This window comes from Porites lutea, chromosome 1, assembly GCF_958299795.1.
Source record: "Porites lutea chromosome 1, jaPorLute2.1, whole genome shotgun sequence".
Lineage (NCBI taxonomy): Eukaryota > Metazoa > Cnidaria > Anthozoa > Scleractinia > Poritidae > Porites > Porites lutea.
In genome coordinates, this window is record NC_133201.1 from 44,197,789 (window position 1) to 44,212,302 (window position 14,514).

The 14,514-nt window shown below is 38.4% G+C and overlaps 1 protein-coding gene across 1 annotated transcript in view; it reads left to right on the forward strand.

Annotated features, from left to right (window-relative positions):
* The window catches only part of LOC140952096 (guanine nucleotide exchange protein smcr8a-like), a 29,920-nt gene that overhangs the window by 7,664 nt on the left and 7,742 nt on the right, over positions 1 to 14,514 (forward strand). Inside the window, exons 7-24 of the mRNA XM_073401519.1 lie at positions 188 to 231; positions 826 to 912; positions 2,449 to 2,596; positions 3,229 to 3,290; positions 5,011 to 5,063; positions 7,237 to 7,303; positions 7,487 to 7,544; positions 7,858 to 7,924; positions 8,375 to 8,453; positions 9,236 to 9,339; positions 9,985 to 10,566; positions 11,270 to 11,334; positions 11,492 to 11,600; positions 12,089 to 12,142; positions 12,861 to 12,920; positions 13,397 to 13,457; positions 13,913 to 13,969; positions 14,452 to 14,496. Coding sequence (XP_073257620.1) covers positions 188 to 231; positions 826 to 912; positions 2,449 to 2,596; positions 3,229 to 3,290; positions 5,011 to 5,063; positions 7,237 to 7,303; positions 7,487 to 7,544; positions 7,858 to 7,924; positions 8,375 to 8,453; positions 9,236 to 9,339; positions 9,985 to 10,566; positions 11,270 to 11,334; positions 11,492 to 11,600; positions 12,089 to 12,142; positions 12,861 to 12,920; positions 13,397 to 13,457; positions 13,913 to 13,969; positions 14,452 to 14,496 — 1,802 coding nt within the window. The remainder of the gene's footprint in view (positions 1 to 187; positions 232 to 825; positions 913 to 2,448; positions 2,597 to 3,228; positions 3,291 to 5,010; positions 5,064 to 7,236; positions 7,304 to 7,486; positions 7,545 to 7,857; positions 7,925 to 8,374; positions 8,454 to 9,235; positions 9,340 to 9,984; positions 10,567 to 11,269; positions 11,335 to 11,491; positions 11,601 to 12,088; positions 12,143 to 12,860; positions 12,921 to 13,396; positions 13,458 to 13,912; positions 13,970 to 14,451; positions 14,497 to 14,514) is intronic.

A 14,514-nucleotide genomic window follows, 5' to 3' on the forward strand; every position in this document is an offset into this window, starting at 1 on the left:
TCATGTTACTGAAAACAGGATATCCCTTCCCTCCTAAGCAGCCCCTTGGCTTATTCATAGACGGGCGTTACCTATCCTTTTTCTTGTACGTGCAGGTGGGTTGGAATGCAATCAGATACCTTTAGTTAAGCTTCTTTTTGAGGAGTCCATAATTTGACAAATCAAATTTTTTCATGTTTTTAATCAGTGGAAAGCTCCAATTGTGAAAGGCCTTGTGACCAGAGATCCGAGGTATTTACATTTTTAATTGATAGTATTTGTTCACCATTATTAGCATTGGAATATACTATATTCAAATTCATATCATTAACATCCATAACATTTTTGCCGTATCGCAACAAGTCCACTTTAGGGCAGCGGAACCCAATAGCTAATAGGAAATGGAAACCTATCGATCCTAGAAAATTTGGTTATAGCATCAGCGTACGCCCAAACGACCTTACAGACTCTGAGGGTACGTGCACCACCTAGAAATTTGTTTGCCCAAAGACTACTTGCCGGCAACTAAAGCCTTTATCATTTCAGTTAACTAAAGTTTTAAAATTATCGTTTTCTTGCACTGCCGCCACAAAATGAAATACAACTGCTGTCAGGGTTGTTTTTCTGTTTTTCAAAACTGAATTGTTTATTTGGTTTTTTGTCGAGGAAATTGTCGCAAAGGGATTCATCGATGGCTGCGTTTTTGACAAATTGATGCAGGCTCCTTACGACGGACCGAAAGAAAAATCGATGAATATAGTTTATGAAATTATGATATTTAAAATGATCTTTTTGAACAGTTATGACAGTAAGGCAGTAACTATAATTTATGTTTAATTTTCTTAGGACACGGAAAAGAGCAATTTAAGTGAAGATTATGACTACATCGTCAGGGAGACAAGGAAGTTGATAGAAGTACTCAAACCCCACATGGTAAGGGTGAATAGAAGTGACGAGAGGACACACCTAGAGGCAACCAGTCGTCTATCAAGCTATCAGTTAACCCTTTCACTGCCAGAGTGCTTGATGGAGATTCTATGGTGACTCTAACTTTTGAGTCTGTGGATGAAATCCTACGATGTGACCATTCAAATGAAAGCTCTCTGCCTGTACTTTCACACAATGCTATTTGTTTTTCAAAATTTCACAAGGTGAAATGTGGACATTTGGTCGAAATTTGCTTTTGATTAAATTTGGCAGTGAAAGGGTTAAGGAAACAAAATGGACTGGTTTGCTAGCTAGGACCCGCGCCCTTTTTCCAAAAAAATTGTGATTGCAGTATTTGATTTCGGACCTGAAAAGCACGCTCTCCATTATACCAGGCATGATACATGGACGGACAGCCAAGAAGAGGGACAGCAACTAAACATGGCCACACAGTGTGTCTTCTGCGAAATGACAACTTGGCGGAGGGGGGGGGGGGGGGGAGGTTAAACACTTCAGGCTAAGCGAGGGATTTTGCACGTTTTGCCCTTGGTCGAATGTAGTTTTTGTTAACTTCTAGGTGTCTAGATTGAAATGTATTTAGCACTGTGCTACCACACCTTTCAACCACTGTGTTGTTATAACTATTTCTTTCAGTCCAAGCATGATAAGTCGTTTTTGTTTGCTTGTATTGTATAAACGCGATTCCACTCTTCATAAGACTTATATTTGGTGACTGCAGTCTACCTCCCAGAAGCGACCACCCAAAATGCGAAGACTCTGTTGTCGCTTGCGGGATGTAGCCTGAGACAGGCTCTCAGATAATAGGGATGTAGCGAAAATAAGATGCGGCGATCTGGGGAAGAGGGCCACGCCCTCTTTTTCCTGTTTTTCGCATCTCTTTTTACTGCAGACTGCACCATCTTTGAGCCTGAAACAGGCTACTTACGGGAAGTAGTCGCGTACGAGAGTCAACCCACAGGAAGTGACCTCGCAGAAGAGTTCCAGAGACATCTACTTTCTGAATGAGAATTCATTGTATTCAATTTCTGCGTTATGGTATGTGTATTTCCATATTGTCACTAAAAGTTCTTTGTATGCTCTATTTATCGCGGTACAAAACGGTCAACCCAATAGATATTTTTCACGCACGTGATCAGTGGCTTTGCAAATTCCGCGGAACAAAAGAAAGTTTCTACGTGAGAAAATCTTTCAATCTTCACAGGATTTTTTTGAGTTCACCCGCATGGCCGTCGTTTCATTGTTTTACACACTAATGTGGCGCCCGTGAAGTAATGCGAAAACGATCTTATAAAGCGGTCGCGGTTGCTTACGAGAAATGGTTGTCTATGAGACGTTCCAACTATTTGCCATTGACTGCAAAAAAATTGGCATTTTTGGCCAAGTGGTGGTTTGTAGGAGGCGGTCACAAATGGAGGTTCGAGTGTATTATTATGGCCGGCTGGAGAGACAAGATAAGAATTTGATTATAATTTAATTTCATTCGATTTATTTAATCAATTAATTGTTTTCTCTGATTACCAGCATGACTCCAAGATTGTGCAGGAGTTTAAAAGACTTGAAAACCTGGCTGAAGGGAGGAGTCGCAGTTGCACTGATACAACAGTCTACTCACTTATAAACCGCGGGAAAAGCTGTCACAAATCACCTTTACAACCTCCTTTACGTAGAGGTAATGTCAATTCATATGTGGCGTCACAGTTAATAGATTGGAATGGTTATGAAACCCGTCAGACGCCTTTGTTATATGTTTTTGTGGACTTGAAGGTGCGCAAAGTTCAATAGCATTCCTAGCATTTTGATCTTACTGACCAATAAAAACGTCCCTTTAATTTATTCCGTCACAATTTGCCAACAGGAAACAAAGGATTGTGCACTTTCACGGAGCTTCCAACATAAACTGCTGCACCGCTGTTTTTATATTTGATGTTTGTTGTATTTCAAAACCAGTCTCCTCAAATACCTATGGTGGCATTTTTGGTCCATCAAAACGGATTTACCGTAAATCCTCAATTTAGTCCCCGTTCTCAAATAAACCCCCCTCTCCAGAAAGTCACCCTCCCCTTTTCAGGGGAAGAAAATTAATGAGCCCCCCCCCCGCCCCCCTCCCCTTTAAGCCCGTCGCCCCTCCTCAACACAAAATTCTTCCAAATTTGGTCATCAGTAGCTGGTTATGGTGACTTATGCGTGTGCTTTTAGCCAATCAGAATCGGGGCAATATTTTGAATGAATAATAATCTTCAGTAATAAATGATCGACTGTATGCAACATTCCTTAGTAATTTTAAATTCCTTTAATTTGCAGCTGTTTCACTGCCTGATCTAAAAAACCTGAGTGCAAACAGACAAGTGCATTCAACGTTTAACGTAGGTACCTTCGAAAATGATTTTTAGAAACTTTTAACAGTTCTTTAGAAAGGATTCGTAAAATATTTAGCCATTATTTCATCAAGCTGAATATCATCTGAAAAATTATAGAGATCGAGGAGGGTGTTATCCGCCGAGGCCGATTAGGCCGACGAGTATAACACCCTCCGAAATCTCCATAATTCTTCAGATAATATGAAAGCGGAAATCAATAATTGCTTTATTATTAATTCAAAATAATTCCTAGTTTAAAAACAAGCTAAAGCATGCTTACCTCCCGGGATGTTAAGTTCATCTTGAATTGTTTTTTTATCCGCAAGTTTAGGAGATAAAGGGTTGTTCAGTACTGCAAATATTCTCCAAAGAGCAGATGTTGTCCGTCAAGTTGTCCTCTTACTTTTCTTGTTATGTTTTGAGTCAATAGTTTGCCTGTTTCTTCCTCGTGAAACGAGTGAAGTGTTCCGCCATTTTGTACTTGCTACCAAAACAACTCAGTGTCGTCCCCAGGTCTTCTCGATTAACTGTTCAAAAATCTGACAATTTTGCCGCTCACTTGACGTCATTTTTCACATATCGCAAAGTTCTTCAAAATAGTGTCGGCAGTATCTGGTTATGATAACTTATGCCTAGGATTTTAGCCAATCAGAAACGGAGAAATATTTTGAATGAAAAGTAATAGTAATTATGAGGAATTCGTGGAAGGTCATGGGGTCAATTATGCGATTTCTCTGGATAACATTTCGCCAGGATGAGCAACAATTTCTGTCTTTAAATTCACAACGTCTTCAGAATAAAATTCCAGGGACTTAGTATCAGGTTTTCAAAGGAAAAAAGCCTCGAATTAGTATTTTCCTATGTTTTCTCTAATTTTCATTGTTAATATTATTGTCTTAGAGAATATGTCATTAGATGCGATATTAGATCGTGAAGCCATTTCCGAGTTCCACAAACTGTCACTTTCAAAACGAGGCTAAGTGCAAACACTTTGTTGTGAAAATGAGTTTCATTTGCGTGAGAATAAAAACTAATTTTCATATCAATATCTTCGCACTTTACCTTGCTTGGAAACATACTTCAGGAAACTTGGAAACGCTCCATTTATTACACAACATCACACCTTCATATTGTATCAAAAGCCCTGCTTTAACCCTTTAAGCCCCAAGATCCAAATACAAATTCTCCAGTCTGATCTCCATACATTTCTTTTAAGAATAGTTGAGAGAATTTGGTTTAAGATCAAAGCATTCTCCCTTTGGTCATCAATTTAGTAATTCTCATAACCTTTACTCTTGATGATCTGCTGATGATGTTAGGAGAAAATTGACGTTCGAGGCTAAAGGGTTAAGGATTTGTTATGTGTCATAACATTAGAGAGGTTAAGCTTCACGTTTACGGCAAACGGCAAACGCAAATTTGTACCACGTGACCAAGTTCCCCCTTTGCTAGTCGTTTACTGTTCATTATTTCTACAAGTAAATTAGTAGTTTCCCGCAATTTTTTATCCGCAAGAATTGTTTTGAACCGTTTTTATCTGCTCATTTTCTATTTTGAAAAATTTTCAACTTGAATCTGACGTTTGCCGTATACGTGAAGCTTAAACTCCCTATTGTAGACGTCTCTAACTTTGTAAATTGGCTGCTCACATGATAGTCTTCTTCCATTAATGTCCAGCATCAAACCGTGATTTACTATCACACGAAAATGTTTGTATGCTTTTCAGATGAAGCCCAAGTCCTGTTTGCCCTCTTACCTTAACAGTATTAAACACCTAAGGTAGGAAATAAAACCTATATCCAGTAACTTAGGTAATAAAACCCATATCAGTTTTTCATTGAAATATTTCATTGCTATAACTCCGCGATGCGGAATTATTACAAAAAGTACATGCACTAATTGTAAAAAACGTAGCAAGCGTATTGGATTTATAAGTACTTTCTCATTTCTAGGAAAATCGTTGATGTAGATTAATAGTGTCTACGCCTTTCATTTCCGAGTTTCAAAAACTCGCACCTTTAAAACAAGGCTAAGTGCAAAACCTTTGTAGTGTGAAAATGGCTTTCATTTTCACGAGAAAAAAAAATTATTTTCATATCAATGGCTTTGCACTTAGCCTCGCTTTTAAACAGAGACTACAGGTACTCGAAAATGGCAATCAGGCCGGGTGCTCATTGTTTCATTGAAAATAAGTTTTTAGCGACAGGCAAATTAACACACGAATCGGTATATTTTTGAAACTGCAAATTTTTTTTTACACGAATCGACCTTCCGGTTTCATGAAACCACTGAATCCGCTCACCAAACAGCATCTTTCTAAGGGCTTGTCTACATGGAGATGGGGGACCCCAGATAGGTGTGGTAACATGAGGCGGGTCACCCCACTTATCATGTAAACATGATCAAATAGACCTAATGCAAAAATGCTGCTGGATTAATATTCTTTTAATTAAAATTAGCCTGACTAGCCTCGTTCTTCAGGACAAAATCTTAAAGAATACATCATCTCAAGCGAGGCTAGTCAGGCTAATTTTAGTTTAAACAAAAGAATATTAATCCAGCAGCCATTTTTGCATTGGGTCCATTAACATGAGAGATTGTACGTACAGGCAGGTTACCCCACCTAAACGGGTTACCTCACCTACCTGGGGCCCTCCACATCCATGTAAACAGGCCTTAAGACCCCTCTCCAGAGTGGTTTAAGGCTCCGTCAACCCGAATCCGGGTAACGAAATTTGCAATACTAAAACTGATGTCCCGGATTCGTGAGGACGGGGCCTTCTCATATGAATAGTTTTGCACCTAGCCTCGCTTTTATAAAGAAGCTGAAAAATAACTCGGAAATGGAAACCAACAAGACTTGTAATCCAGCAAATCAAAGCAAACAAAGTATTGTTCCAACATTGATTTCAGTTTAGGACAATTTTATGAGTTGTTTTGTTCAGGCTACGGATGTTGTTTTTGTCATGATGTAATGACTTTGGATGCAAATATCAACATTTCGAGTGCTTTCAAAATTTTTATTCTCAATAGGCCTTTTGCATTAGTTAATCACGTGATCAACTTTCTGTAAAGACGAAAACAGTTTGCTTTTGGAAAATTTTCTGAGCAGGAACTGGAAGAGCATATCAAAATTAGATAACCTTTAAATTTCCAGCCTTATATTTCAAAAGTAGCGATATACAAAGGTCACCGAAAATAGACCTATTCGGCTAACTCAGTGTTGTACCCAATTCAAATCTCCCGGGGTTAAGATTCTTTGTGTATTGTATTTACATTATAATGTGGCATTCACATTTAAATGATATGGAAATTCCTGAAACAAAACGTTTTATTCCCAAAGGGTTTGAATTGGGTACAACATTGAGTTAGCCGAATAGGTCTATTGGAAGGATTTTTGTGGGAAAAACAACTTTTGCCACCCAGTCACGCTTGATTGGTTTTCCATTCAAGTCCTTGTGGATATCGCAATTTTCAAACTGTCGTAAAATATTTCTTGCAGCATTACAGGGCTCAAGTCTCCTTTTTATTCATAACAGGCAGTTTGAACCCTTGAATGCGTAAGGGAAAGATTTAACAACAGTTTAAAAATTTCAAAATTTACAAGGAATCGATATGGAAAACCACTCAAGCTTGACTGGGTGGCAGGAGTTTTTTTTTTTTCTCATAAAAATCCTTCTAATTTTCGGCGGCCATTGTAATCGCTACTTTTGAGATATACGGCTTAAAATTTTCAGGTTGCTAAATTTTGATATGCTCTTTCAGGTCCTGCTAGCGAGATTTTCCAAATGCGAACTATTTTCGTGTTTACTGAAAGTTGATCATGACCAACTATTGCAAAAGACCTATTGATGTCTGTTCCTACTAGATCATGACACAGACGATAATTATTTAATATTTACTTTTTATGCCAAATTGGGCAGCTCTGATTTTGTTTGGTTTTGGTATTCAGACATCTGCACGAGCTGTGTGAGTGGGGAGCTAAAGAAGGACTCAATAGATTACGCACCATATTGAAGGTATTTAAGTCGTGAAACGCATTTTTTATCGTGGTTCCGTCTTTTTCTTACATATTAACAATTCCGTCACCTGTTCGGAATAATCTCCAAGCATTTCCAAAACTGCGCACCTCCAAACCAGTTATTTTGGTTGTTCACAATGTTTTCTTCGTCTTTTTGTTTTTTTCATATATGAACTGAAAGTATTACAGCAGAGAAACAGCAGCACTTTTAATAGAACAAACAGAGACAAGTCATCTTGGTGAGATTAAACTTTCTATTTAGCAGTCACTCCTAACTATGCTCTCTCACACACTGCTAGTTTTAGTAAATTTAAACTTCTTGTCAAACTGTTTAACTGTGGCTCAACCCAGCTAAATGGTTGATGAGTCGGGTCATAGTTTTCCTTAACTCTCTTGTGATTGCTAAATGCTTTCAAAAGTTTGGTTTCTTCTAAATCGTGATTGAGAATACTCCAGCTCGTGTCCAATAACTGGGCCATTATTATCTCTAAGGTCAACGCAATTTGAAAATTGGACACAATGACACTCAACTATATTTGTACTTTATTTCAGACCATTTTCCTTCGCTTCTGACAATTGGTCGGAGTGTAGTTTGTAATGTCCTTCACAAGACCGACTTGTAAGTTCATTTAATACATATACAGTCATAGTCTGTTTTGAAAGATAGATTTATTAGCCTACCTTTGTTATCGCAGCCCCAACAACCTAACTCATATGCCTTGGTAGTAACCGTGCTTAAATTGTGAACGGGTCCTCCTAAAATGCTAGTCAGTTAGCTTCAATTAGTATAGCAATCGCTATAGGAGGTCACATGGCCGAGAGGTCAGCGCGATGGGCACGTAATTCCGAAGTCTAGTTTAATGTCAGTTACCTGTTGTACTATCGTGATGGATTTGTATCTCGAAATCCCCAAATTACCACAGTTGTTATACGTGCAAAGCCCCTTCCAAGGAAAGAGTTATTAAAAAAGTACCTACTTATTTTGCTTATTCTACTTTCTACACAGAATTGATAACCACTCTATTTGCTTATTATGTTGTGTCGATTTGCTTTTCATTTTTGTGAGCAGAAAATGCATCAGCAAAAATTGGCCAAAAAAGTCTTGCCAAGATCCTCCAGCGGACGGATGTTTCACAAGAAAATCATCTGTATGTAGAGGTTTATTAGCGTAGCGCTTTTTTAATATAAAAACGAAGTTAATGGTCCTGACTTGTTACAATAATAGGAGAAAGTTAAATTAGCCTGTGAGAACTCGAGCTAAAAGGCGTGAAATCTCGCCCAAGTGTGGGAGCACTCGTTTGAAAGCAACGATTGTTTTTTTTTTTACCTTCAGTGACCATTGGACTATAAGGAAGTAGCACAAGATATTCCGCTTATGAAAACCAAAGCGAATAATAATAATAATAATAATAATAATAATAATTAATAATTTACCAATTTATATAGCGCGTATTTACTTGTGCTGATCAATAGCGCTTAAAGAAGCGCTTAATGAAGAACCAAAGATGTCAGAAATCATTCGTAGCTGAGACATTTTTTGTTCAAATGCGTTTAATTTGTTGTTAAATGAACAGGGTTCTTTTAAATAAAGTAGCCTGGAATCTTTAAGAAACCCCTGTTTCCATGGGCCTTTGAAAACACACACACGTTCGCTCTCGGGTGTGAGTGTTGTTTGGTTATTCATCTATTGTTTCATTAGCAAAACTCCCCTCGTTCCGAGATGTCCTTGGCACCCCTTAAATTTTGTAAGTGTTCTCGAAAACGAATGCCACTGTCCCTTCTGAGGCCTATAGGAACTTAGTTTACCATAAGTTTCTCCTGCATTGGAGGTTACAGCGTCCAATCGATATTTGGAATGCCGTGCGTTAGAATGCTGTCTCCTTATGGTGGTTGCTGTTTTTCCTAAATTTAAAGTTTGTGTCTATTTCAGAATACCAGCTTGTACAGTTTGGAATCGTTCCAGTCTTGTTTGGAGGAAGAAATGGTGGGATCTTTTAGATCAACTGATGGTATTATCTCACCATTTTCTCCATCGTAAGTGGCTCAGCCAACAAACTTGGAGGTTTCATGCATCGTGTGTGAAATGCACAAAAGTTTACCCGCTTGAGGATTTATTTAGATTTGTTTTTACCTGCGAACCCAAATGCTCCAAGAATAAATACCTTTTAGACATATAAACTTCTGTTATCGTCGTAAGAAAAAAGTAATTATGCCGTCTGGTGAAGTACAGTTAAGAGATTTCCAAGAGTTTTAATCAACCAAGTTGTCCTCATCAGCTAAGATAAGTTCTTCTGAGATTTGAAAACATTCTCATTTCTCGACAAAGGATACTAGAACAGGCATTTGAAGGTAGAGAAATAAAAAAAATGAACAACGAAAAAACTTCTGTAATATTGATGCTAGAGTTGTCCAAAACTGTGTAAGTGAGATAAGAAAAAAGGTTTCGTTGTGACTTCTCGCCAAGTAGGAAAGTGGGGGAAAGTAAAAGTGGCTCTCACTTGCTAGTTTGGCAAAGGAGGAACACTTATTCAGGGTAGGTAACTTCACTTGGCCCACGTTTCATATGTAACTGAGGTTTAGACTTAACAAGGCTTTTTCCTTGATAGTTAAATTTTGTTTCTCTGTACATCTTATTGCTCTCTTCGTAGTGCAGTGGCTAACTGAACTGTCTCTCGTTAGATCTTCATTCCATGCTGACCTGCAAGGAGGTGATAAACTCGAATCCTTAAGTTATGGCAGCTCTGATGATTCCAGAACAGAAAACAGCGATGTCATGTCGGTTCATTCAGATTCGTCGGTTGCTACTGCAAGAGAGAGGCTATTGTCGACGGAATACACCTTAGTTGGTGAAGATGCTCCATCCGAGGGAACCCATCCGCGCTTACGAAGAATACGAAGTACAGTCTCGGAAGAGAGAACTGAAATGCCTCATAGTCCACCGAGTGGCTTAAGTCGTAGTTTAGGGAGTATTAATACAACTTTCTCTGACGCTGGAAGCTTGCGATCTCAGCGCACTCATAATGAAACTGTTCCACACATTCCTATTTTGCGGAGCAACATTTCAATTAAAATGACTTCACCAAAGGGAGATAAAAGTCCCTGTACCAGCGGGGTTGAAGCTTCCCCTAGGAGTATGAATAGTAGAAACAATCTATCAGTTAGAAATGCGTTCATACGATCCAAAAGTGACGGAAGTTCCGGCAGTTCGTCACCATCAAGAGAAGAGAAGCTGTCTTCAAAACGTCTGCCTTACAGTGCTAGGTAAGACGTGTTACAGTTGCTAGACACTTTTCTCATGTTCTCTTGTTTAGTTAATATGAAGTTACAGCAGTCCCTTAAACCCAGTTTGAACTGATCTTGTTTCAATACGTGGTATAAAATCGATTTACCGTTTATGGACTTGCCTAATGGGGAAAGGTTCAAATAGGACTTGAAAGTCGCATGTGGGATACCCATCTAACCCATGCTTAACAAGATTGAAACAGACCGCATCTGCCAACAAGGGTGCTGCACGTCCAGAGTTTTTTGATTGAGCTCGCTAGAAGCATTAACACCCAACGATTTCCTTGAAAAACTGACGATTAAATGGAAAACCCAAGATGAACTCGATGACCGCGGGTAGTCATAGAGAGGCTTCAGGATACCATCCTATCTTATGACTTCATACCAGGGTTATACTGCTTCTTATGAAATGAATCTCGCGCTTAAGATTTCTTGTGTTTGGATTGATTTGGGGGCTAACACTTGCAGCCTTTACCTTAACGTAACTGCTTCAAGAGTTTTGGCTATTCATTAAGTTGAATATATTCTGCTGAAAAAGTACTAATAATTTTATTACAAAATGTAGTTCACTAAAGCTTTTGATTGTTGCCAAAATCGATACGGAAGTATGGTTTGATAAGGTTTAACGAAACTGTGATCATTTGTATTATTATTGCATAATACTATATGTGATTTATCCTAGACCAGAAAGGGTTCGACTTCGATGCTTTGCTGAAGAGGTTTCTCAACCACTCGAAACATACACAGGTAACAGAAGTTATGGCTCCCTGAGTCTAGTACAACAGCTGTTACCAAGTGCTTTTTCCTATTGCATTATTCTGGGAATCCTGCAACTAGATTCTTATCGTCTGTCTAAGTCATGAGCCTTTTATGTAGATAGTACTTGCTCTTATTACCTTACCAGGTTCTAATTTGTTGCTGTTGCGGAATAACTGGAGTTGTGGAGTCCATCTTCTCTATGCTCTTCTTTGTGGAAGACCTGTAGTTGTTCTGGGCGAGCCTCGAAATGAAAGGTTTGTTTCTTTTGAGCAACATCCAAATGACGCTGTTTAACACTATGTCAATTTGAAGCAAAGTTCAAACATGGAAATTTCGATGAAGTATAGTTCCAAGTAGTAATAAATGTTGTTATACTGTAACTTAAAGGCAATGTCCCATACATTCAGCAAGTTTTAAGTAAGAGACTTTGTTGAAACATGTAGGAAAACTAAAGAATAGCTTTTTTTTTTTTTAGCTATTTTACGGTCTCTTGAACGCAAGTACAACCGCAAGTCCTGAACTAGGACTTACATGGAATTCTTTGTGTTCTGCTATTTGGCTTTTTCAACACCCCAAGTGCATTCATTCGACTCACTGAATTATTTTGGAAATTGTTTAAGGTGACAATAGGAAATCAAAACCTAGTGAGGAATGCAGGAGTGATGCGCATATTCGTAAAATACTTGTGAGGCAGTGAATAGTTTTTACTGGGTTTTCATGTGACTTTATTGCTTTATTTAAGGGATGTGAGAGTACTTGTTTCTGCTTTGTGGATGTTCGTGCCAGAAAATATAAGGTTCGTTGGTCCTTTTATGTTAATACCAATTTGTTTTATAAAACAGAAGGGTTGAATGTTGTTCTTTTTCTTTCATGATACCCCACCCCCTAGGCATGAAGATTCTTGTGTCATTTCAAGGTAGCACTCTCCTTTCACTTTGCGGGAGATGGTCAGTGAACGCCTTTTTCTTTGAGGGGAAATTTATTTAGTACAAAAGTACTCCTGCGTGGTCATCCAAGCCATGGAAGGGTCTAGACATTTGCAGGGCGACGGCAGTACCTTCATTTAAGACCATGAGTACTGGTCCAGTCCGGAAGTCAATTCCTTGACCTCCCGCCCTGCAGTCAAGCGCTGTACCGACTGAACTAGTCTTTTTGCGTTTGGTGTGTGGTTGGCTTTGATGGATGACCACTAAGAAATAATCCCTTGACTCAAAATATAGAACAATCTTTTACAGCATGACAATTCTGCTATTGTTAAGGTTGTTTAGTCGGAAGCTTTAATTTTATTAAAATTTTGTTTTGGAAGATAAGAACCACCTGTGCAGGATGACGAGCCGGTACATTGAAAAAGAAAAGCACCCTTTTTTTGCTTTTAATCGGGTGGGATTCCATCTCCTGATTTAGATGAGCAGTGTGCCATTCAGCATTTTCCTTCTAGAGCAAGGGCTTATGAGCTTCTTGTTTTCTTACTTTCGCTATTTTGTAGTTGATTTATGCTGTTGCTTTTCTTCCAGTCATGGTAAGGCAGTAGCTCCCTGGAGAACCAAGCCACTCCAGATTGCTGATCTTTCATGGTGAGTACACTAAAAGGAGATTCAGGCCTAAAAGCCCATTCAAATTAGATGTGAACGCAAATTTTCCTCACGAATACAAGATCTCCAAAGTACCTTTGATGACCTTATAATAGGCCAAACATGAAGTACGTATAAAACAACACCTGCTTCCATAGTAGACAGAAGTGGCTCAAACGTTTTCGGCAAGAGTTGAAACGAAAGTGGCTGTTTTTAAAGCGATGATTAATGAAAGTTTAATTCCATTTAAATTTGTTCCAGTGCACGTGAATTAATCTTCACAACACGAAGAGCTGCAGTGTTTTATGAAGTAGCGAAGCACGAGAGTTTTGAGACTTGATTATACACGTGCTATGATGGTTTTAAATAGCTGAAAAACATGTCCCCCCATTTCTAGTACTATTGTTGTTAGTACCACGGGCACCTAGTTAAGCCATGCAACTTTTTCTTCTATAAATGTTACAACATTTTCTTAACAGGCTGAAACTCGCTGGACTTGCCAAGAGTAGGCACCTCAACATGGTCCCCAAATCTGTAAAGGTGACGATAACTTGCACCTTGTATGCTTTTAAACTAAGACAAGGAGTATAGGCTAAAATAAGCCACTTAGGCCCCTCTATACCAGAACCTGTTTAGCCTAAAATTTGAAAAGGGTATTATTTTCTAAAATCTATTTAAAAAAAAAAAACAATTTTGTACACTTTGGCAAAAAGGATAAGTCAACATTCAGGATCCTCTTTGGTAGGTGCCTTATTACATAAACTGCAGAAATGAGCTGAATACCACTTTAAAATACTCTTAGCTGCAATGTATTTCTTCTTCAGAAAATAAGAACCTATTTAGGAACCTAAATTGCTTAAATTTGTGCAAATCATCATTTATGTAAGAACCTGTCTAGGCTAAGTTGGTAAAATGCAAGTTCTTAGTTGTGGGTTTTTACTGTATTTAAAGGTCGTAAAATGGTGTTAAATGTCATTGTATTTTCTCTTTTATAGAGATATGTGTCTATGCTGGATTATGAAAAGGATCTTATTGTGACACCGCAATACAAGGTATACGTGTAGGCTTCTATCAGAAGTCCGATGTGTTTAATTACGAATACGATTATTGACAGACTTGGAGGGATGAAATTCTGTTACTAATTTGAGAAAGATAGAGTGGTATTCTAAACGTTGTATTTTATCGAAGGACAAGAGTTTTGTGTTAGATGTAAGGTATTTTTCGCGGATTTAAGTTCTATCTACACAAGGCTAGAGTAAAACGTGTGAGGTGGTAGCGAATTTATTGAGTAAAAGGTCGAGAGGCGCAACCTAATCATGAGAATTCTAAATGGTAAAATCTTTTGCACGCTTTGAAGAAAAGCATTCGAATTAGCTGGGCCAAAAGGGTAGAGCGATCTCGCAGGTGACGGGAGGGGCCTTTACACCGTCCATTTCTTAATGTGCCTGTTTAAACGTACTTGTAACTTCGTTATCTTACTTCTTATCCTTTCTCAATATGTTATCGTTTTAACTTTTTATCCTTTTTTCTACAGGGACATTACCTTCGGTCTTTTTGCAACTACGCCAGTAGGTGGCCAGTAAGTATCTGTTGTGAA